The sequence below is a fragment of the Chroicocephalus ridibundus genome, chromosome 10 (assembly GCF_963924245.1).
Source record: "Chroicocephalus ridibundus chromosome 10, bChrRid1.1, whole genome shotgun sequence".
NCBI classification, from domain to species: Eukaryota; Metazoa; Chordata; class Aves; order Charadriiformes; family Laridae; genus Chroicocephalus; species Chroicocephalus ridibundus.
In genome coordinates this window covers 3,031,842-3,057,171 of record NC_086293.1, presented here as the reverse complement: position 1 = coordinate 3,057,171, position 25,330 = coordinate 3,031,842, and the positions used below count along the sequence as shown (strand labels likewise).

Sequence of the window (25,330 nt, the reverse complement as noted above, 5' to 3'; positions counted from 1 at the left end):
GCTTTTCTTTTCTGATGTAACATATACCATTTCTACAGATCTTGTTTGAGTTTTGTTAAAAACAATTAAGTAAACCTGACATTCTACACAGATGTAGAGTAAGTTGACTTTGGTGCTGCATCAATAGTTGATGTATTGTTTTATTTTACAGGTGATGGATTGTGCAATGCCTCTGATTGGTGAGCATCAGACTGAAGACAGGCAACATATAACTGATCTAGTCGTAAGCAAAATGAACCAAATGTTGTCCAAAACTCCTATACCATCTCCTCAGAGACCCACTGCCACTCAGCAGCCTCAGGTAGGGAACTCTGGTTTGTAAAACACAGAATCTTATTTTATAATTTTAAGCTCAAAATTTTCCTCACAGAATTTGTTGGGAAAACTGTACAGACATACCCTGAACTACAAGAATTCAATAACTGATCGACACGTTTTAGAGTTTTTTTCCTATTTAAATGAAATTATCTCCACATATAATCGAGTAGTCCAAGTGTTGGTGTGATTCTACCAGTAAACTTATAACTGTGGATTCAGTGGATTGTATTGTTTCCTTTCAGTTACATCTGTATAAAATATCATGGAAATAATAAGAAGCACTGTCACAGAGAATCTTTGCCCTGAGGATGTTAGAAAGAATACTGAGACAATAGTTCTTGTTGTTCTTGTGAGAAATGAATTATATGATAATCTTTTTTTGTGTGCTGCCATTCATGAAAATACCTTTCAAATCTAGGAAACTCCTGAAATATGTTTAGCATACTAGAAAATTTGTGTCAAAGGTTGCAAATGCCTGCGTTTCACTTATTTTATCTTGCATGGCCTGATAGTTAAAGTGTGGGGATGCAGAATTCTGCCCCTGGCCTTGCTACCTTTCAGACTTCGGAAATTATCTTGTGCTTCCATTTCCATGCTTCCAAAATGTGAAGTTTATTTTCCTGACCCTTTAAATAACTTCTGAGAGTGTTTTGCCTCTGAATTGGAGAGATGTAGATTTGATGGGTGGAGTATTAGATGGATAAGGAATTGGCCAGATGGCCGCGTCCAGAGTTAGAGGCAACGGCTCAATGTCCAAATGGGAACCAGTAACAGGTGGTGTCCCTAAAGGGGACTGAGGCCAGTGCTGTTTAGTATCTTCATTGACAACACACGTAGTGGCAGTGAGTGCACCCTCAGCAAGTTTGCGGATAACACCAAGCTGAGTGGTGTAGTCAGTAAGCTAGAGGGAAGGGATGCCATCCAGAGGGACCTGGACGGCAGGGTCCTGCACTTGGGTCACGGCAGTCCCCAGTATCAGTGCAGACTGGGTAATGAATTGATGGAGAGCAGCCCTGCAGAGAGGACTTGGGGACACCAGTGGATGAAAAATTGGGTATGAGCCAGCAATGTGCGCTTGCAGCCCAGAAAGCCAACAGTGTTGTGGGCTGCATCAAAAGAATCATGGCCAGCAGGTATGAGAGACGAGAGAGGTGATTCTGCCCCTCGCTCTGTTCTCGTGAGACCCTGCCTGGAGTACTGCAGCCATTTCTGGGGTCCCCGGTACAAGACAGACATGAAGCTGTTAGAGCAGGTCGAGAGGAGGGCCATGGAAATGATCAAAGGTTTGGAACCCTTTCTTATGAAAGGCTGAGAGAGTTGGGGTTGTTCTCAGTAGAGAAGGCTCCAGTGAGATCTTATAGAAGCCTTTCAATCCTTAAAGGGGGCTTATAAGAAAGATGGAGAAAGACTTTTTACCAAGGCCTGCAGTGACAGGACAAGGGGTAATGCTTTTAGACTGAAAGATTTAGATTGGATATAAGGAAGAAAATCCTTATGATGAGGGTAGTAAGACACTGGAACGGGTTGTCCAGAGAAGTTGTGGATGCACCGTCACTGGAAGTGTTCAGGGTCAGGCTGGATAGGGCTTTGAGCAACCTGGTCTCATGGAAGGTGTCGCTGCCCATGGCAGGAGGGGTCGGACTAGTTGACCCTTAAAAGGTCTGTTCTAACCCAAACCAATCTACAATTCTACGATTCTTTGAAAACTGCTACGTAAATGCTAAATAGCATCCTTTATGTCTTCATAGCTAGGCAGCAGGTCTGATCAAGAGCAACGTTATCAGCTACAACTTTCATGTACTTCTGTTAATATACTGAAGGAACAGGCCATGACAATACACTCTGACATAAACTGTTAGGGACTGTACTGCTGCTCTGTACCAGCCCAGTTCCATGGTCATCAGTTAAGCAACAGAATAAGCCAAACTCTAACACAGGAATTACCAAGCCTAAATCAAGAATCTATTTTTACTCTCACTAGGCTCCACACCAGGTAAACAATTTGAAAACAATTTTGTGGCATACCTCAGACAGACTAGTTCTTGAGGCAGAATGACTAATTTGTTCTTCAAATATATCATCATGCTTTAAGTTATAAAAATACACCATCCCACATAAAATAGTGGTGTGGCTTCTATTTATATTACAGCCACTTGAAACTAAGCACAAAATTGTTTCAACCACGGAACCACATACAATGGAGAAGTTTCCATCCAACATGACTCAAGTCCATTGTAAAGGGCACTGAAAAAGAAAGATGAGGGGAAAAAAAGAAATCACCTTACGCCTTATGTTTCTTTTAGGACAGGTAAAATAGCCATATATTAAAATGAACCAGAGTGTCAAATTTAGAGTTGCCCAGAGCTTACAAGTCAACCTAAACACAATTCTAAAACAGCAATACACATTACTTAACATTAACAAATTCACAGTCATTTAGAGCATTTCGTATTTCATATTTTGGGGAAAAAAATGTAAGGACTTGGGCAGGCATGCTTCCCTGAATTTTAAAGAAGACAGGAGAAACGTTCCTGATTACTGGTGTCATCCAAAGAAACTGGCTGTATGTTGTATGTAAATAAAGTTTTTAGTCATTTCCAAAGAAAAACTGCCTACATAAGTCCAGAATGAAAACAGGACACAAGGAACATTTTAAGAGAGTTCCTAAATTCCTCAGTCATTGCTGTTGCTCATCATTTCCATGGAAAGGTTTTTTTCCTCTTAAACAAAAAAAGCTTTGGATGAATCCAAGGATAGTATTTGCTGGCTAGCTGCTGAGCTTCTATTAGATTTCTACTTAGTTCACGTTACTGAAGAATTCAGCCTTTGCTGATGGCAACAGGATGTTATTCAACATCAGTCGTCTTTTCCTTTTCCTGAAATTATGCATTGCAGTTGACAAAAACCGGAGATATCTCTTCAGAATATTTGTTAGTTTTCCTCTCAGTTAAGCAGACTCTGCTTCCTTAAATTTTGCCTTATCATATTATAGTTTAGGACAGACAAAAGGGATGTGAATTTCTACAGAAGATACTATTTGCTAATACCTATTAATCTTCCCAGCTTTAAGGGAAAATCATGAAACAGATCCTAACAGATCCTAACAGATGTAATACATCCTAACAGATGTATTTAAAACAGATTATCTCCTCATGTGTAGTCAATTTTTAGCTAGGTTGTTTTCCCAAGAGTAAAATCAGTCTGTTAAAACGTCCCTTTCATCTTTGAACAGTCTTCTCCTTTTTTAATCTGAGAAATTATTTCCTAATCTTGAGAAATACAACCCATTTATTTGCGGGGCAGGGGGATACTGTGTATTTCTGCAGGTCACATAAAATGCAAAGCCAGTAATTTATCCCAAATCAACTCTGTGCATATGTATATGTGGTCTTAGACAACAAAGTGATACAAATATCAAAGAGTAATTTGTGTGTTTTGCTACTTCTGCTTTTAAGTGAACGGTTTACTGTCAATAGTACAGCTATAGAGGTGCCATGTTTTGAATTCCTTTATTATTTGCGTGGGGTTTTAAAAATTATTTATAATCCACCCACTACTGTGGCATTGGGTGCCTTGTACATAAAAGAATGCTTAAATTTATAAACGCCCGCTGTGGTCAGTACTATTCCAATTAACTATCCATCAGAAAACAAATCAATGATTAGGAAAATAAGTCTGTGTTTAGAGCCACGCAGCCAAATCTTGATGGAAATGATTGGCCTTGCAATATGCTCTAAAGGCCAACAAAGTGCTCTCTGTCAGAGTGCCAGAAGGAGCAAATTCCAAAGGCAGGGACCTCAAACAACTGTCTTGCTTGTGTTGAAACCTCAGAGGCGCAGATCCTGTGATACTTAAACGCATTAAATCTATAATCTGAGATACCAGAGAATCAGAGAATTGTAGACTCGTTATGGTTGGAACATAGAATGGTTTGGGTTGGAAGGGACCTTAAAGATCATCTAGTTCCAACCCCCCCGCCCTGAGCAGGGACACCTTTCAGATATATTGAGAATGTTTAAATATATTTTTTGTGTTTTATTTATTTATGTATCTCTAAACAGTTGCACAGGCCGTATAGCAAGTTCTAATGGTACACAGAACGGCAGAGAATTTGTGAAGGAGAAAAGCTCCAGTTTGCGTGTTGCACCTCAAGCCACCTGACTCTGGCTGCAGCCACCAAACGGTGTCTCACGCTTTTCTCTTGTGGTCCCAGGCTGCAGTTCACTGCATACCTGTGACAGCGTGATCAAGCCATATGGGGACACAAAGTATCCTGATCACAGGATTCAAAGCTTGCCGGTTTTGCTCTGATCAGCTACTTTACAAGTCTTCCCACTACAAAGAAAAGCAAGAGTCCCTGGACTCAGAGAAGTTCTCTCTGATATACCTACATATGGTCAAAAAACTCTTTCCAAAAATTAAGTTGTTTCTATTTAATTTGAAAACATGACAGTTTGTTTTAGTCACAACCATGATGAAAATACATAATAGAACTTTATCTAGGAATTTGATTTTAATAGACGTTTTCCATGAGGCCAACCTACTCCACTTGCAGGCAATAAAATGATGGAAATCCAGATTTCCACCTTTTGTAACTTCTTTGAATGCTTTTGACAGATCTTTCGAGAAGCCCTTTTCAAATCTCTCCTAAAACCCAAACCAGTAGGGTAACCTGTCTGGTGAAGTGCTCTAGCTGGCGGAATCACTTCTCTCTGTCTCCATCTGTTGCTAGGGAGGATCACTGCTGAAACTTCAGCTGTCCGGATTTGCAAAATTCTGCAGGTGGTTGCTCAGTACAGACTATTTTATGCTTGTTTCTGCAGCAGCATTCGTATATAAAACAATAGTAATAAAACATCTCTTCAAAGCTGCATATTAAGTCATGATATGAATTTTGATGAACTAAAATCAATGTAGAATATGACATTGTGCATGAGTATTACCATAAAATGCAAGTTATTATGGTCACGTTAGCAGTTGGAAGCTAAGGAAAATCGTATTAGGAAAATGATACTTCAGTCCAGGCCTGTTAAGACCATGTTGCATTATCCACAAAAGAACTTATTATGCTTAATGGAAGGAAGAAATTTGTGCACCAGAGACACAATGTCCATAACGACATAACATCAGAAAGAGCACAGCGTTCCCAGCTGTGTCCTGGTTCAGTTCAATTTCAAAGAAATGAGTAGTACACCAGTAATAAATCAATAAATGATGCAGAAGTAAAAAAGATGGCACTTTAATTATTTTGAGACTAGAATAGCAGACCCTGAAGTGTTTCATTTCTTAACACAGTTTTCTAAAATGATTCAATACCTTCTTCACTCTTCACCCACAGGGAAGCTCAGTAGCATTACATTAAGTTCAGTAGAGACTGGGTGAACAAGCCCTTACTCAGTTACCTTCAGCTGTTCAGAGATCTGCTTCAATTTATTTCCATTTTTCCTATTTTACTCTTTATTTTATTCATTCTTCATTCCCTGACCCCTTATATGATTTGACTAGAGCCAAGCAGTTTTCTCCAGTTTTATTTTTCTATGTTCAGAGAGAAAATTGAACCAAATGTGAACAGTGTAAATAACAAAAAGTATTATCTCTAGGGAGAAAAGCAAACCATTATCAAATTACCTATTCTTGGCTTTCCATAAGAGCAGTCACACTTCTATTACATTGCATCAGTTAGATTTACTTCTTTTTTTACAGCAAACTACTTACGATGAGCAGCAATTTGTTTCAAATAACTGAAGCTTTTATGATGGCAAGGCAATACAGTTACTTGATTTGATCTTAACTGAAGGGGAATGCACTTAACTGGGAAGGATCCCATCATGTCGTTATATGGGAATCTAGAATTCAGTATTAGGCTGCTTATTAGGAGAAGTGAACTTCTCTGCACTAAATTTGAGGTGTGGACTTTATCTCTAAGTGGCATTCTGCTTTGCGGAGAAGTCTCATAGAAGTTCAGCTGAAGTATAATCCGTGGTCAGGGGAAAAGGAACAGGGCCACGACTTGTAGGTTTGCTACAGCTGTGTATCATCCTTGAGACCCCTAATGATAAACTAACCAATTAACATCACCACCAACATTTTCTTTCTGTCACATTCCTTTGACGCTTACTTGCAGGAACATATTTTTCTTCCTTATGTCTGGAAGGAAAGCCTGCCTAACAAATAAATAAATTAAAAGACCACACTAAATCATTCAGCACGAATGAGGGTAAATACAGAGTTTCAAGCGTTAGCATCTGAGAATCCTGCTGAACTGGTGCAAAGCAAATCACTCCCTGGTGTAATTAGAGCTTTACTAACAGACAGCAGGAGTAATTTAACGGAGCTTGCCTTACAAAGGCTGCTAAAGGATCTAATGACCCCTAAAACCACACATGCTGTGTTTTTTTCTCTTAGGAAGACATTTAAATAGGGGATAAATGGCATCTATGGCATCATATGACTGTATGCTGTAAGCTGATGTACCCAGATGTGTGGAATAACATCTAATGGAAGCCCAGATCCTAAATAAGCTCAAGAGATGAGCCTTTCTCTCTGCTCAGGGCAAAGGAGCACAGAGCCCCTGGAGAATGTCTGGACAGGGTTTTACAATATGTGTCTCTTAATAATTGTTGGTCTTTCCCAACTCCTGCATCAGGTTACTCTATATAAACAGAGCAATATAGCTTGTCAATAAACAAGCAGTATATCTGTATAGATGGTAATTGAGCATCTTCTGTAGTCTGCATTAACGAACAATAAGGTTTTTTCTGTTCAGTGTTTACCTCAAAGTTTTGTATGCACTTTGACAGCCATCAATGACTACAACATCTAAGTAGTCACTCTTTGCCCCTTGCACTGTCCATCTGCCTAGAAGTTATTTTAAATCATAGTCCCTGGTAAGCAAATGACTAATCAAAGTGTTTATTGAGTTGTTGTTCTGACTTAAAGGATAATTAGTCAGAGAGCAGCAAGATGCTTTCCTAAAAACATTGGCAGAGAATCTGAACCATTGTTATCAAAACTCGTAAGGAACAATGAAGAATATTGCTGGGGTATATGTATGTTACAGAAGAGGAAACACAGGGCCCTTCAAAGGTTATGTAAGCCAAAAGCCATTCTGAAAACTATCACGTTGAAACCATTCTTACAAGCCTGTTGCCCTCTTCTGCCGCAGCGAGTGGTGGTTCTCTGAATGGCAGCGACATCTTGTGGCTGCCTCTCCTGGGGAGACCTGGTTTGGGGACTTGGCTGATACTGAGCGTCATAACGTGTTAAAACGTGTTAGAGAAGCTGTATCACATTAAACAAGAAATTGGGTATACATTTTACAAATACTAAGTGCTCCTTATTCGAAAATGTCTCATAATGCTATTATAAGGTATTTATTTCATTTATTTTCATTATTTTAATATGGAATATATTTTAATGTGCTGCCTTAATGGGTATGTATATATAAGTGTGTATATATGTACACACCCAATGTTTAGCTGTGAATATTTGGAAGAGGAGACGCTTATTTTAATCAAAGGGGGTTTTAACCTTTTAGTTATTTTATGTTTGTGAAAATATAAGCAAAACAGCTGTTACCCTTTTGGATCCTAATATAAAAGTACAGAATTAAGAAAAGCAGAAGAAAATAAACATGTATGGACCCTGAGCTCACGGTATCCTGGTAAAAGGCCACATTTGAGGCAGCAAAATTTACAACAGCCAAGTTTATTTATCACAAGTATAAAATACTAGCGTATATTTTTTTCTACACCAAGGATGTTTTGTCCATCTTTGAATAAGAAAACTATTCAAGGCAGAGACTGTGTTCTTCATATAAGTGACAGAGATCACAACAGAGGCAGAGACGCAGACTTTAACTGCTGGGTGAAGGATGTCCACATATTTATAGTCACTATTTCATTACGCAAAGCTTGATTTATTTTAAGCATTTGAACTTGACATTCAGGTATTGTAATAGATTTTAAAACACTTCATGCAGGAAAATAAATCCTAAGATTTTTAGTATTGATAGTCATTAAAAAACAGTGGGACACAACAGAAGAATGTTGAGCGGAGATTTTAATAACAAATAAGATAACCTATTTTAAAATACTTACTGAGATCCTGTACCAGTAGATGGAGTAGTTACTAAGGGAGGTACGTATGTATTGCTCAGTTCTGTTGCTTGTTTAGTCTTACTCCTGAACAGAAGTAACAGGTAAATAGCTTGCAGGATAGTCACTAGTGATAAATGTCTACAGAAATGCTTTTAGTGGTTAGCTGTGAATGTACCCCTTAAATGAGGAGGATTAAATCAAAACACTAATAAGTGTTTATCTTTCTTAGCTTCTTTTGAAATGATGTGCCAACAACTACACAAATGTGCCTTTACAATGCGCTTTTTAAGGGATTTGATGGCGTTTAGACTGTAAGAGAGAATTTACTAAAGGGCATATATTAAAGGTTTAGGATTATTTGGTCAAAATTTCTACCATCATCAACAGAAATTTGTCCAAATGAAATAAAAGCTTTCAGGATGTGGCCTGATTTTTTTTTTTGTTTATTTCTGAATACTCTATATTGAATGTGTATCGCCAGACGTGTACCTGGAAAAACACGTGATCCCTGCAGACAAGCCGAGCAAAGCTTGGTAAGAGAAAGAGTTGCTCCCAAAAATACTCGTTAGAAGAGCCCAAAGGAAAAAGCCCCATGGACAACCTGACTGAGCCAAGCTTCAGGACCAGAATCATTAGGGGTGACTTCAGTTGGCTGTAGGATGGAGTGCTTCAGCCTTAGTGCTAATAATTTTATAATAGAGAAGGCAACAAAATGCTAGCTAAAACTGAAAAATGTGACAAGTATTACTAGTTAATAGATAATAGATACTTTTCCCTGTTTATTTTAAACATAACAACAACACTGTTCTCTTTTGGTCTTCATTCACACAACAAAATTATGCTTTTGTTAACTTTTTTATTATCTTCTGCAGGATGATCTTCTGATCATGTCACGATCTGCCAATTGTATTGGCAGAAGCAGACACTAAGAATTCTAAAACTCCAAGATGACTACCCTCAAGAATAGTGAAAACGTTCAGTTTTTAAGTAATCATGAGCCCACCATTACAGAGTAGCCTGTTTGTTCTTAATAGATTTCTGCGAGAAATAGCTTTCTTATCCCACAGGCATTTTTAGGGAGACTTCAAAAATATCCTCATTCCATTACAGAGCAAAACACAGCCTTTTCAAAATTAAAACAAGGAAAACAGTAATCCCATCATTATAGAACAGGCAATAGCTGCCACATACACAAATAGAAATGGAACATCTAAGTTAGATCTCTCTGTTTTGTCTTAGTGCTATAATTACTATCATATAACATCTTTTTGATTTTTTATTTTATCTTATTTTTCATCTATTTTTACTCTCTGATTTTGTTTATTTAAGACAAACCTAATAGAAATATCTTTTTTTTGGAGGCTTTTCCTTGGTCTCCTTTCTTTTCCCCACTGTGGTGGGTGTTTCCCTTCTACTTTTTTTGTTATCATTCTCTGTCTCCACTTGACTTTTTTATTTGATTTCTCTGACCTTTAAATCATAACCTGTTAAGCAAAGCTATTTGGCTTTACTCCATGTTTAACTTGCAAGGATTCTGTCCCTCTCCCCAGCAGTCATTGACACAGTTTATTTTGAATAAGGACGATGTGCTAAATATGCATTAGAATTTTTAAACAAGGATAAGCACCAAGAGAAATTACAGAAAAATCCAAAACAAAGCAGCTCATTTTCAAATACTCTTGATTTGTCCGTGGAAAAACGGAGCGACCTCCCTCCTCCACCACAACTTCAGTGGTGGATCAGTTCTCCATCTGTCCAGCTGCCAGCAGAGCACCCTTGTCTTCAGCTGCTTATATATCATTCTTCAGAATCTCAACTCCTAGGAGAGACTCAGGAAGCTCGTCAGAGCTCAGACCAGCCACCAGCACCTCCTCTGTGTGGCTGTGTACTTGTGCTGCACCAGAAGACACAAGAAGAGAAGCACGTGCAACCAGTGCCGGAGAGGTCTTATGCTCTGGTCATACACTGGAGTTATGAACTATGCTATTGTCTGGGGGGAGCTCAAGTGTTTCACTACCTCTTTTCCATGCCTCCTCCCACTCCACTGTTGTAACACTGATACAATACTGTTAAGATAAAATGTGGGTTGTAAGACCTTGAGTTACCTGCACCATCTTTTTTCCAGACTCTCGTTTAAAGCATAAACTTCAGTTCTGAATGGATCCAGTAATGATGGATCTTTTTGACTCAAGATGAAGTTCTGAAGATCTTAGTCTCTTCCTCGTCATGCAAGGATCACTTGCCATCCCGTATTTAAAAAAAAAAAAAATCTGCGTTTTTTGTTAAGACTGGAGAAGCAGATACAGTGTGGCATCAGCCAGGGTCAAAGCCCCTGAGTTCAAGGGTCAAAACCTTCCTTACAACTTCAAACAACAGCATAGGACTTTGACACTATCAAGCCCCAAGGGATGCTTTGTCCTCTATGTATGTAGAGGGATCTGTGTACACTGTGGAAGGTGTGAGGAAGTCTTCTAGATATGTTGTAGGACTTTCATCTGCCTGTCCATCTATCTTTCAGCTCTTTCTCTGGTACAGACATGCATGCGTACGCATTTTAGTCTCAGCTGCTTTAGCACACAGGGGGAGCTCTCTCCTATCGCATAGTCCACATTCCTTCATGTCTATGGGGAGCAATTTTTTCACTGGAAAGAACTGCCTGAAAGCTGCTGTGCAACTGCATGCTTTTAGTGTTCCCTTTTCAATACCGCAAGTTGAAATCTGGCTTCTTTACGCAAGAGCCTGCAATAAAATAAGACTGCATCCTTGTCCATTAGAATTAGCGATTGGCTACAGAAAGGGACCATCTAGCCTCGACAAGCAGCGCTACTTAAGAAATTAATTTTCCCCAGTAAGTTGACATCCTACTTTTTCTCTAGAAACCTCACCTCTTTGGCGGGTAGGATTTTTTTTTTTCAGCAGAATAATAGAAAATGGGGCTGGAATGGACAATGGGAAGTCACCTGTTTCAGTATCTCAGGGGTACTCATTTTTAAGACTGCCTGTAAAATTATTCAAGAAGGAAACTATTCTCTAGGAATTAATTAGTTATCTAGCAATGGAAAACACTTAGTCTATAAAATCTAAGTTAGAATACTTTTTGATGTTTAAAAGAAAACAGAAGGCTTTTCCAGTGCATTTTGTAAATACTATTCCAATTACAAATTACACTGTATATCTTGCTTTTTGCTCTCCGCAGTCATTTCCCTTCCCATTCAGAGGAAGATCTTAACGGGTTTTGCACAGGTAGTTTGGAAAGTTGGTTGAGCAATAACAAAAGCTGCTCTAAATTTTTTAATTCTTTATCGCAACTTTAACTTGAAGAAACTCTAGGCTGGCATCAGTTTTTCTGAGAGTGTCTATTCCATACAGATTTCCTCAGCAGAGAAGGGCAAGACTGAACACTGCTGCTCCAAAAAACCTGTAAAAAGCAGGAGCCAGCTCTCGTCTAGCTGCCCCCTTTGCACTAGGCAAAGGGAAGGTGTCTTCTTTCAAGGTGTGCCTTACTACATCTCTCCATTATAACTGGAACTAGGTCTGTTTCACTGCCTTTCTCAGCCCACAGGGAATATATAAGACAATAAATAGCAAAACCTTTGTAGTTCTGTTCAACGCCACTGGCAACACAGTGAAGCAGATACATCACCTATGCCAGAGTCACCCGAAATAGGGTAAGGTCTGAACCAGCAATGGGTCAGTATCCCTGCCATACTCACTACACATTAAATGAATAAAGCAGTGAGCAACAAGGAGCTAAGGAGTTTCCTATTTTTGTATTCTCCGTATCAGAAAGCCACTTCAAGATCTCAGTGCTTTGCTAAATTATACAATATGTGCTTATTTCCAGCCCAGTTTTAGTCAGTTTATACCCATTTCTTCTTGGTTCACATTGTCCTTTAGTCTAGCTTGTTTTCTGCCTAGTTCTTTACCAGTCCAATATATTTATAAAAAGCAACTGTACTGCATTCAGGCCTTCATTTTGCTAAAGTAAGCAAGACATGTTCTTCCAAATGCTGTAGGTATAGACTCTTCCATCTCCCTGGTCAGTTTAATAGCGCTTTTCTGTGCCAGATCAGCTTACATTAATCTTTCTTGAGCAGGGGTGATGTAAACGATACACAGCATCATGCCTAACACCTGCTGGGAATACTTCGCTGAATGTGGGATAAGATTTTGGTTTTTTCACTGCACAAATCTTTCCCATTAGATTTCAGTTAGTGAACTCTGCATTTTTGAATGATGCATGTTATTAGTCCATAAATAAATTATTTTGGACATTGCATTTAAGTTTCTTTTTTCTTGCTTTTCTTCTTTTTTTTTTTAACTCCACTCATCCTTTTAATTCTTTATTTAGGATATTTTGTAGTCTTCCAAATCTGTATCATCTACAGGTTGTAGTAGCACACACCTAGTGTTTTGTGCCAACTGAATTAATGAAAATGCTACTTGAGTTCCACATCCCAGTTATATCCTTCCCGTTAGTTTTTCTTCAATAACTGCATATCTCCACAATAGCCACTTCCTTACCCACAATGTAATTCCTGTAGTATTAGTGCTTAACCTTCTCCAGTCTAACATGTACATTTCCAATTGTTAGAGATATCTGGTACGGAATTCTGTATTTCATGAGTCAGCTGGTTTTGATTTTTGAGATGAAGAATATCTGGTCTGACCAATATGAGCCCAGGAAGACCTTTAATTTTTACCTCCATCTCATTTTTAGCTTTTATCCCACCTGCCATCTTGCCCTTCCTCCTGTATTTATCATAATCTAGGACACTTTAAACATTCATTTACTATTGACATCCTGCCTAAATTATCTCTCTGCTTAGCAATCACATTTTTTCTTAGTTCTCCTGTTACTTAATTGTTTTACAACTTATTCTTGTTTCCTTTATGAGATCTAACTCAGCTCGTGTTTTGGCACTTCTCAATTGATCCCTCTACTTCTTGACCTGAAAAACATGGCTTTTCCTTCAAATATTGAAATACCTATGAAAAGCTTCTATCGTTGCATTACAAAGAAAACCAAATGAAACCCAAAAACAACTATACGTGCTCCAACTATAGTTCACAAAATCTTCAAACTCAGCCAAATCAAAATCAATTTTTGCTGGGACTCAGTTTAGCATCTCTTTTGCCCAAGGGCTATTTCCCTGCCAAGTTGCTGCTTTTGCTCCCACCCATTTCAACATTCTTCAGACTGTTCAAAATTTAAGTATATATGAATCCAGTCTGCATTTATATAAATGAACAAGGTAGAAAAAGAGTTAGTACCACTGATCAAATTCTAATACAACATGCTTTGAAGAACAAACAGTTCTTTCCTCCAGTTCAACCCCTAAAATTCTAAGGAGACTGTTTCAGGTAAGTGTGGAAAGGAAGGAAGTGCTACAGAGACATCTAGAGACATCTGTCTTCTAGACAAGCAGTGGGGTTTCTGCTCTGGCTGTAATTAACTTAGCCAATATTCTTAAAGACCATTATGCAACCAAAGCATCAGTTGTTATACCCGGAGTTGAGAAATCACAATAGTATACTTGCAGCATTCATGTGGCTTAGAGGTTTCCACAAGTAAAGTTGTGTTTTTTCAGAATAGTTATATAAACAGTAAATCCCCTTTGAATGGGAGAGGTTCTAGAAGCTGTTCTATGTAATGTTACTGTCAACATCAGCAGTCCCTTCTCTTTGGGGAATTTGGATGTGGTATGAAAGTTGTGTTCCATAAAATGAAAACCAAAAGGGCTCCTTATGACAGCTGTTACCACACCTCACTTCAGTAATCCTGAACCATACTAAACAATGTAGTTTTTAGCTTCTCTACTACTAATTTTGCTCTTTAACCGTGACGTGAGCATCCAAGTAAGACTCTGTTCAGGGTCATTTTCCATGATATATTCTGCATTCTAATCCTTGATTCCTGCAATGTTTGAGCTAAGTAATAGGCAAGTTTGTAGATCAGAACTGCAGTACAGGAAAACATGTTTGTACTAAAAGAAAGTGGTAGGAGGGTGAGCTTCTAGGCTGGGCAACAAAGAGAAAAAGAAAAAAAAAGCCAAGAGGGGTGAGTACATCTGCAGGACAGGTCTAGTCCAGCATCTCTGTTCAGAGAGGTTGTGTTGCCCATAAGGAGTTAGCAGCTCTTACAATTACATTGGCACACCACCCTGGAGAGGTGAGAAGTAACAGTCTGGAGTTAATTTGCCAACAACTGGTGTTTTAGAAGAAGCCTGGATTTTATTAAAGGCCTTGGCTCAGGACAGCAAACAAGTCTGGTTCAAAGCCTGACTTTAATATCAAGTATCAAGGTTTCTGACTGTCTGAAAGAAAGACTCTTGAAAAGGACTGGATTACTACAGACCATTGAAAAACCATGAGTAAGATTTCTCAATTAGGAATGTAATGCTAATTAGTCTTTTTGGGTCAGCCTGGGTGGGTTGGCTAATTAGCAAATGTAATATACCCATGTGATTGGCCTGGAGTGTGGGTGAGGTTCCTGGAAGCACCAGGTGATATCTGGTGAAAAAAAGGATGTGTGGGTGGTAAAATCAGGACAGCTGCAGTCAGTGACTAGAGAGGGGGAAATACAGCTTCAACAGAAAGCGCACAAAGGCTCTAAACTTTCAGAACAGTTGAGGTGAGGATTAGCAAGCTTCCATAAGGTTTATTGAAAGCTTAATTTAGGATAAAATAATTTCTTTGTAAGATGGAGAGATATGCAGATTGCATAAGTACTGATGTTGTCATGTCAGATCAGTTAGGTGGTGTGTGCGATAAAGCCCAAGACCATTCCAGTGCAAGAACAAATGGCAGGTTTGCTTCAGCCTCGAGGCATGGAGGAGACAGAGGCCCTGCAGATGTTGTTTTAACATTAAAGTAGATATGAATTTAAACTGCCAGCCTGTGTTTTCAGTTTCTAGATAAAAGATGAGTTTTAGCTACTTCTTATAATCTTTTGCTTTTGTTTTAGTAAAAAGGTAGCAACACTCATATCCTCCCTAGGCGCCCTCCGCCACTGCAGAGAATGATACAGATTGGTTTATGGCCCTTTGTAGGGCTAGGAACTCTGTCACATGGTAATCGTAGTAATGTTCCTTATAAAACATCATGCATGCTTTCTAACAAAAGTCACATAATCTGTTTGGTGCTCCGGAAAGATTCTTGGAGGTCCTTAAGCCCTGTGAGTAAGGTACGTGTACTTTCCCTTTAAGGGCACACTCCATGTGTCAGGCTGCAGCAGCAAAGGAGACACAGGCTGCTCTGTAATACAGAGCCCCAAGTGCCCTGAGGGCGTGCAGGGGAAGGTGCCAGGTGCATCAGAACAATGGTACTGGAATATGAAAGCAGTGAGCTCCTCCAGGGCAGCTTTTCCAGGTTTCCACTCTGGGCTAGTTTCCCCAGTATCCAAGGACTTACTGATGTAAATGCATATTGTTTCAGTGAGCTCCAAGCATTATACAGAGTGGATACCACAAATACTTAACGTTACTGAAACATGCATAGGATAGAACGTCAACTTTTACATGTGGTTCAGAAAATTAGAGGAAGGAGAGAAACAAAACAGAGAGGACTTACACCCACACTAAAGCACTTCAAAATTTTCTAGTGGTTGTTTCTTTCCTTATGAAATTGTCCTCTTTTCTACATATCCTCATCCTTACAAGGATGCTTACCGAGAACTATGTAACTGTGTCAGTTCATACAAGGATCAGATTTTGCCTCATTCATTGTGTACATGTCATTTTTGCTCCTCATGCGGTCTTCTGAAGGTTGGTAACTCTGAATAGTTAGAGTTTTGGACCTGTCCCGTATCCCTTTATTTATGTAGCTAAAGCAGGCAAAGCAATTTGCAAGAGCTGCGTACGATAGAGTGTTGTTGTCTTGTAACATTTAAGAAGTGTAACTTCTAGATTGCTGTGCAGGATTTCACGTCACTATGAGTAAGATTTATTTCTGTAGTTCTAAGATGGAATACAAATCTACCAGAAAAAAACAGTAAGCTTTGCAAGAAACATGTTTAATTAATTCTACATTGACTATTTAATACATTCTAGGGTTTTTCCCTCTTGACAGATGGCCATTTAATTTCTGGATCCTTAAAAAAAAAATATCCAAGCTATTATGTCCAAGGATTTAACATATTTCACTTTTCAAAATATTAGAGATGGGCCTAAAACAAAGTTTGGATTCAAATACTAATGTTCCCAGAGGGTGTTCTGCTCCAACGTTTTGGTTCAGGCCCATCTTTTCCTCTTGACAAGTATACATTTGAAAGGGATGCTGCCAAATAAATCTCCTGTTTTGAAAAGTTAAGTATTACATGTGTTTCTAATAACACATCAGATGGAGTAGCATGAAGTAATTTCAATTATTTTTATTATTTGTCTGTGGTTTTTGCTTCCTTTCATTTTGCTTAGCAGAACAGCTAACCTAGAGTAGCCTGTCTCCCTTCGCATTTACAGTCAGCAAATCAAAGCAAAAAATCCTTCCAGATACAAGTGAATGTAATTAGAAAGAAATTATTCCTTAAATTACACAAAGGTATCTGTCAAAGTCCGTTTTCTATTCAGTCTATCCTAAAAAAGAGAGCAGAAGCAATGAGATACAGAAAAGTCGTTGAAGGTGCTAGGAACTGAAGGAGAAAGACCATACCCAAACGGAGGTAAGATTTGAGAAGGCACTCCCTGTATCGTGATCACATGCTGCAAAGGGAAAACAATTTTTTCTTAAGAACTCAGCTTTGGATTAGCCCGGGATTCATATATCATGTCAGAAAGCAACTAAATTACAAAATGTTATCTGGAATAAATTAAAAGTATATGTTCAGCCCCAACCAATAAAGAGATTTCTAATGAAAATAAAGACAAATTAGTGGGAAATTGGAACTAAGCTACTCTAACTTTCTTTTCTCTTCTGTTTTCAAATGTATTTTCCAGAGTGGATCACTAAAGGAGCCAGAGCCAAACAAAATCCCACCTCAGCGACCACCACCTCAAGGTTGTTTACAGTACATTCTCGACTGTAATGGCGTTGCAGTAGGACCAAAACAAGTCCAGGCTACTTAGATAATTGAGACTAAAAGCAAGGGGTAAAGCAAAAATCAAAACGAAAAAAAAGAAACAAACACACAATCTTAAAAGCAAACATACCAGTTTTGTTCAATTTTTGCATTGTTTCAGTGCTGACCTGGACTGTGTTTTTTCTATGCAGTGTCAACTATACCGTCTGGTTGTTTCCTTGTTCCTGTCTGTGCGTGTAATGCTTACCTACCTTTCTCTGTAAAATTTGTGATTTCAGGGCTGTTGTCAACAGTGTACAAAGAATGTGCCTCTTTAGAGCCCAGTGCAACTGTACATTATGGATGGTTAGACAGTATTTTTTGAGTATTATATATCGTTAAGTAAAATACCACCAAGGTTCAAATCTAAATACTTTTGCTTACTTTGTGAGTGTGTGCACACTGTACTCATAGCCTTTATTTTTTTGTGCGTGTGCATGACTAATAAGCAGGTGATCCAGATATATTTTTAAAAGTCTAGATTAGAGTTTGCTAGTGAAGCTTTTTATTTATAATTTTATAAAATTTGTTAACATTTGGGTTTTACTTATACACAAGTGGAAGTCTAATATTTCAGTGACTCCATAAGATACAGTTCTTCCCAAGGAATATTTAAAATAGCTTCTATTTTACATACTGGTATTCATATTTTTAGTAATTCTGCATTAAATTATTAGCTACAAAGCTATGTAAAAGGGCCACCTATGTGCAATATCTCAGTGAAAGTGTGAGTATTTAATGTATCCTATTTCAATTAAGTAGTACCTTTTGTTGTCATTTTGAATTAGTAATCTATGGAGATTTTTAATGAAAATTAATGCAAATACTTTCAAAAATCTTAGATTACCTAAGAGTTAAATCCCAGGTTATTTGGTGAGAAGTACCTCAAGGACTGTTAAACTTCCTGTAAGAGCTCTTCTTTTTTTTTTTTTTTTTTTTTTTTTTTTTTTCAAATACGAGATGTTAGGGGATGGTAGACCAAGGTACCTTTAACCATCTAGGGGTTTGATTAGAATGTGAGACAAAAATGAGAGCGGTTTACTTTACCAACTCAGGTCTACTATTTTAAACCTAGAAATAGCCAGATAGCTATAAAGAAAATTCAGTCCCAGCGTTATCCACATAAATAGGGTTTATGATAATTGCTTGAAATCAAACATGCAAAAAGGCTTGAGATGCCTGACAACTGCTAGATTTTCTGTAGGTAAATTATTTGTGATTTTTGCATAACTGATGTATAATGCAGTATTAGGAGAAATACACAGGCAGGTGGTTAATCTGTTGTGAGAAATCTAGCCTGGAATCACAAGCTACACACTGCTAGCATACCATGAAGCTTAGTTGCAAGCGAGCCGCAAAACTGTAATTTTAATCTTGAATATGTACAAAGATGAGTAGTGGCCATTAGTTTAGTGCAAACAATTTTGTTTAAAGGGAAAACAGCCTTATGTTCTACTTCTGTTTTCCCTACAAACACTGGAAAAAATTATCAGTGAGAATCATCATTCTTAGTGTTTCTTTTATTTGTACAAGCTGGCTGGTAAGATGAGAATTAAGGTATGCATTATTAGCTATTTAAATGTTTGTGGTAAGTGCTACTGTTTACTACCTATCAGTAAATTACATGAATATTTTGCTTTAGTGATCAGCATTTGTCTGGGTCAGTGATCATTCCAATGATGGCATTGGCTATTTTGTTCTATATTAAGAAAATTCCACTTAGAACCAGGTTCACAAATCCTTACCTCCAGACGCCATAAAACTGAATAAACCATACTGCCCTGGGGTGAAGAAATGAATCTGATGATTGATTTTATTCAAAGCAGTTGGTATTTTTTTGCATGTAGTAGTACACGTATTCACAAGTGCTTTTCACACGACATTTGTGAGTTGTGTGTGCAAAGAAGCGATGGGTGTTGCAGATAGGATTTCAGCCTGTTGACTGTAAAGGATTTACAAGGGCACACACTATTACTACATACCACAGACAAGAAGCAAGCCAAAATGTCTCTCTGCATGTAAGCATGCTTAGGTGCAATATTGTGGGTAACAGGGAACAGATGTTTTACAGTGTAGGCTTAATGTTCAGTTTTGTTGAGTTATTTTTGGTAAAAGTTTCTTTCATGATTGTTGCCTTTTGTACAACCCAGCTGCAAGAAAGTGAGCAAATGCTGGAAGTGTGACAGCAGTATATCTTTTATGTGAAATATCTTGTACAGCTTAATGTGCAATAAAAGAAAGTTATATCTGTCTTCAGTGTAAAGTTTCTGGCATTCAAGCCTGTATATGCAAGTGGGGGAAAGAAACCTTTCTGTTTTTCAATATTGAGTGAAAGGAGACTAATAAGAAAACAATCCTTATTAAGATGTTGCAAGACCGTGTTATCACCTTCAAATATTTCCTACAAAAGTGGTTCAAATTAATAAACAATGAAGGCACATTCCTTAACATACATTACGTGCTATTTATCTTTCTACACCACAACACACTGCTACAACTGTATTAAAACTTACTGAAGCATTAGTACATGCTGTTCTCAGACACATACACTGGAATCTCGTATAGTAAGTGGAAAGCTCACTGTAATAGCAATTAAAAAAAAATAAAATCTTGTATTGCAACAGTACTTCCAGATATTAAGGGTTTTTTTAGAGACCTGAACAGATTAAGTCTTTTACTTGCACTAAATATCTGTGTAAGACTAAAAATTCCCAAATGTTAGAACATGTAGATGAGTTGTCTCCTATAATATTTACTGTTCAGCAAAGCTCTTGCCCTGAGTGAAACATTATACAAAGAAATTGCTCAGAATTTCATCCTTTCCTTTCTTCCCCTTAACTCAGATGTCCTGTGTGCCTTGTCACATGCAAGAATAAGTATTCAGTTATAACAACTGTCAGCCCAGAAAACCACATTCAGACGTCTGATACGAGATAAAAGCAGCATGCCCACTGGTATCTGACACAGCACTATTTCAGTCAGAAAGCAGAAAATAACCCTTGTATGATGATGTAGCATCTTTCAGCCATGGATTTCACAACTTAAGTCTCTACTACACATTGTAGTTTCGCACTTGATACAGTATTTTGCCAGTGTACTTCCTTCTCAGTGCAAAGATCCTTGGTAAAAAATTAGTAATGAGTTTCTTGTGTTTCTTGTAATGGTCTCGACATATGTCATCAGGGGTTAAATAAGTTACCAAAAGACTTTAAATTAGCCAGAAAATTGCAGTATAAAGTTGTTTCACTGCTGTAAGAGTGAATCTAAGAGGAATATTACAGAACTAATTTTAAAACTTCGGAGGAACAAAACTGCAATAACTACATGGAAAATACTAGCTGTATTGCTGAAATAGATGTTACTGGTTAATTCGATTATTTCGCAGCCTCTCCTTGAGCTGGGCCAAGGTTATACCAGGTGTAACTCCATTGATTTGTTTTGAAGTCAGTGCCACTACTGCTGGGATAAAATTGGTACTTCTTAGAAATTTTAAGGGTGAATGACAGGGGCTTCAAGCAAGTTACTAATGTACCAGCTGTGCTTAGTAGTATTAACTACATGAAACTGCAGTCCATATTAATAGAATTTTGCCTCTAAAGTAGAGTTAATCACATTCGAGGATTATTTTAAAGTGTTGGATATGAAATCTAGTAAGAATTCCTTGATACTATAACATTATGAAGTTTTTCTTGTACTGAACCTAGGGGGCCCAGTGCAACCCCAAGGAATGCAATCACAAAGCCAGGAGCCATTGCAGCCACAGCGCATGTACCCCCCTGGGCAGTCAGCAAAGCCCTCAACTTCCCAGCCGCAGCGTCCACCTGGACCTACAACTCAGCAACCACGTCCCCAGGCTCAAGGTCCTCCCAGCACCAGATTATCAAAGGAAGCAGAGCCGCAGCTACAGCCACAGCCTGCTCCACAGCCAGCCCCACAGCCAGCTCCACAGCCTGCTCCACAGCCTGCTCCACAACAGAAGCCCCAGTCTCATCCACAACTTAAGTAAGATTTGCTTTATCCATTTTCTTTTCTCCTCATAACACAGATTTTGTTGTCGTAACTGTAATTTGGGAATTGGTCTAACATTCCGAAAAAAAAACGTACATAGATTCCCAAGGCTAAAATGAGGTTAAAACATTTCAAAAAGCTTATTCTCTGTTTATGATTAGTAAGATAGTGTCATTAGTTATATCCTAAGCACGACACGAGATTTCATTTATTAGTTGTGCAGTTTCTGCCCCAGCTAGGTCTGAAAACTCATCATCTTTTTCGTATTTCTTTTTTCCTTTTTATGTCACTGACTCATGATCTGGGTGTGCTGTAAGCCTGCCCAGAAAAGAGGAAGTCTTATCTATTTAAACTTTTAACCTTGCAGTCACTCAGACAACAGATTCCAGTTTCAAAGGGCCTATCTCAGAAACCATCCATATGAACATGCTAGACAGTGGCTGCCAGACTGTGTTTCTTCAGGGTCGCGCTTTGTTCATGGTTCTCCATTGCTACTGTCTGTACAGCACAAGCAACTCGCACAGGCCTTTTCCAGAGAGGGCTGTGGGACTCGCACAGCGAATGCTCCCTAGTCCTCTCACTACTGGAACATTCCTTCAAGCACAGCGTGCTATTGTTGCTATACCAGCCAGCCACACACTGCAGTAAAGACTATGGAAAGCATCTGTAGCTATATCCCCTCTCACAGCTTAAAACCAGTGAACAGAAAACATGAGGAAGGTATTAGCAATAATTTGCTGTTTTTTCAACATAGCGATCCTGACACACACTATTGCCAGTAGAGTCAAAGACATTCTACTTGTCTTGGTAAGTACAGAGGCTGGCATGTAGTCTTTCTTTTATCCAAGTAAGGCAGATCCCTTTTTTCCGCCCACTCATATGCTAATACTAGTGTAAACCAATTCTGAATCCTCACCTGAGCACAATTCAGTGGAAAAGGTGTGTTAGGTGACATTATGCAAAGATGACAGTATTTTCCTTGCCTTCCTAGGGCAGTGTATTTCCTTATCCTGTTTTATAATCATAAAATACAAATTCATTCATTCCTTATTTAAGTATATGCAGAGATTAGGGAGGTCAATTTTCTTAAGCAAGATGGAAGACTCTAAACCAGTTTGAAACTTAACTTGTGAACTTCAGACATTTAAGAGAAACACTTAAGAACAGGTACAGAAAACCTGTGCAATATACTGCTTCCCAGCTTTCTCCCTTTCCTTTAGTTCCTTGTTCAAATCTGATTCATTTTTCTTTTCTTCAAATGGAAAAGAATCGTCTCTACTTAAAAAAAAATAAAAAAGGAGAAATTCGTTTTTAAGATGCAAGCCATAATAAGAGTAGTTTTTCTAACTTTCAAGAAGCAGTTTTAGGTCCACACCAAGACTCAGATCTCCTGCCTGTAGGATTAACTCTATTTGCATGTGTATGCTTTGTATTCACCCACATGCTGTTGCCTAACCTGTATGTACATGTTATTAATCTGTGAATAAATATTTAATTAGGCTACTTATTGTGTTACTAATCAAGTCAAGTGCTGCTTCCCACCCTCCCTCTTTCAGTGAGTACAAACAAACATTTATCAGTCTATTCTCATTAACACAACTATAATTTATGAAAAACCTAAAGCGCCTGTAGCACTGTTTGCTGTACATTATTAGAGGTAGAGGAGTTGCAAACCATGGAGAGTGTAAGACAATCTGAATAAGAAAAGTATTTCAGTTTTACTGTAGCCAAAACTGAAATCCTATTATTGTAGTGAGATAAAAATGAAATCACTTAACGAGTCTTGCTAATGCATGGATATCGTCGTAAAAAGATTAAACTCATTAGTGTTTTCTATTTAAATTCAAGCCTACTTTTTAAATATTATTTCATCTGACAAGTCATGAGTTAAAGTTTTAACTCCAGACATTTTTCCTTCTTGTATGTTATTTTATTCATGTTTACAGAGTCTTATACCATAGTTACGTGCTAGCACTAAAAACAGAATAGCATTGCTGGACTGCTTATAGACAAGAAAAATGATAACTAACTTGGGGAATTTTTTTAAAGATATAAAGTGCCATTAAGCCTGCATTTAGGATCAAAATGTCCACTATATATATATATATAGAGAGAGCACATTACAACTTTAGGATTCGTTCTTCAGACTCTGCCAGTATACCTAATTTTTCTTTGTGCATAACTGTTTGCAGCCGTAACAAACACAATCCTTGATCATCCTGTGTTGGGTGGTTATTGGGATTTAGCAGGCAGGCCCCCTTTTTCCTCAAGTTCTAATTTGCATTATCCAATTTACTAGAATACAGTGTTTCAGATCTGTAAAAAAAGCAATGTGTTTTTTAAAGAAAAGATTATCCTACTTCTCAAATCAAAGTACAGAAGGAATGTGCTGTATTGCAGCAACTGTGTATGCTACATCTAACTATATTGCACGTGTTGAATGTCCACTTTTGTTCCACGTTTTTCCTTTTCTCATATTTTATACAAGTTATATGGGGATGGAAGCTGGCAGACAATATGACCATACAAAACATGTTGCATTTTTGTCTTGCAGCAAGTCGCAGTCTTTGACAAATGCCTTCAGTTTCACAGAATCATCCTTCTTCCGATCATCTGTGAATGAAGATGAAGCAAAAGCTGAAACTATTCGAAACTTGAGGAAATCCTTTGCTAGTCTTTTTTCTGATTAGCCAGCTTCATCTAAACGCACCTAGTATATAGTCTAAAAACTACATGAATGTTACATAGGTTTTGTTTTCCCTGTGGCAGTACCCTTCTCTGCTGTGCTAACTGTTGTATTAAGCAATATGTTAAATTTACAAAAAAAAAAAAAATTGAAGAAGGACTTTGATGAGATACCATTCAGGAACATGTATAAAAATCTGTAAGGAAGGAAGGGTTCTATTACTAACACAGAATGCCGAATTCTAAGGTCCTTATCCATTGTAATATTGTGGCCTTACTGTGACTGAACTATATAATCCTATTTGAGACTCCTTTGTAGAATTGTGTTAATAAAGCATTGAGTAATGGGTTTCTCCTTGCTTTACCCATTTCCAATGCATTGCAATGCATGTGTATTTTGTGTGTAAATGTTTTGTACTGCAAAAGTATAGTCTTGACTTGTTCTTGCCTCCCAAATTTAGGAGGCAGTTCACACTGACATTCTTGTCAAGCCACATAAGTAATGTGAGATATTGAAGCGGTTTCTTCCTCCTTATACAATCTTTCCATCAGCTGGTTGTCGACTTCTGATGTATTGCTGCGAGTTATCAGTACACTAACTTAATGTCATAAATAGAGTGTGTATGTACTACTGTATCTCCACATGTCTATTTCAATTGATTTCCAAACTGTAACCATAACTGGGTTTAGTTGCAAAGAATATGCATGATGTTACCCTTATTTTTGTGAACACCTTCTAATAAATGTAAAGTCCCATGCCTGATTTAAAAAAAATGTCTTCTACAAAGCTTGTTTCAACATCAATATATATTGTCTATTTTGACTGATATCAGAAGGGTAGCTTTATGATTATAAAATATTTGGACACAAACCACAACTGTAAGAAAATGAACTATTACAAATTATTCCCTTTTTGAATCAGCATAATAAAAAAATATAAATTCTAAGAATCACATTTACATTTTCTAGTAAGTTATGTATTTTAAAAATATTCCTCTAACTCGGCGAAAACAGAATTGATCCCAGATTTTGAGGTAATAGCAGCATTATTTTTAAATTATTTAAACGAAACTGAAGTTCATTAGTACCCTCTAGACTATCCATTTCCAAATGATTATCATGTCATTCTGCCTATCGTGAATTACATGCAGCAGTATTCCTTGCC

General features: G+C 37.9%; 1 protein-coding gene and 1 long non-coding RNA gene across 2 annotated transcripts in view; one reads left to right on the top strand and one right to left on the bottom strand.

Annotated features, from left to right (window-relative positions):
* SYN2 (synapsin II) overlaps positions 1-24,633 on the top strand; it is a 195,375-nt gene extending 170,742 nt beyond the window's left edge. Inside the window, exons 10-13 of the mRNA XM_063347884.1 lie at positions 152-301; positions 17,351-17,411; positions 21,177-21,474; positions 24,035-24,633. Of these exons, the coding sequence (XP_063203954.1) occupies positions 152-301; positions 17,351-17,411; positions 21,177-21,474; positions 24,035-24,170 (645 nt within the window). The 3' untranslated portion in view covers positions 24,171-24,633. The remainder of the gene's footprint in view (positions 1-151; positions 302-17,350; positions 17,412-21,176; positions 21,475-24,034) is intronic.
* The window catches only part of LOC134521425 (uncharacterized), a 91,893-nt gene that overhangs the window by 37,006 nt on the left and 29,557 nt on the right, over positions 1-25,330 (bottom strand). The gene's annotated exons all lie outside the window — the stretch shown is intronic.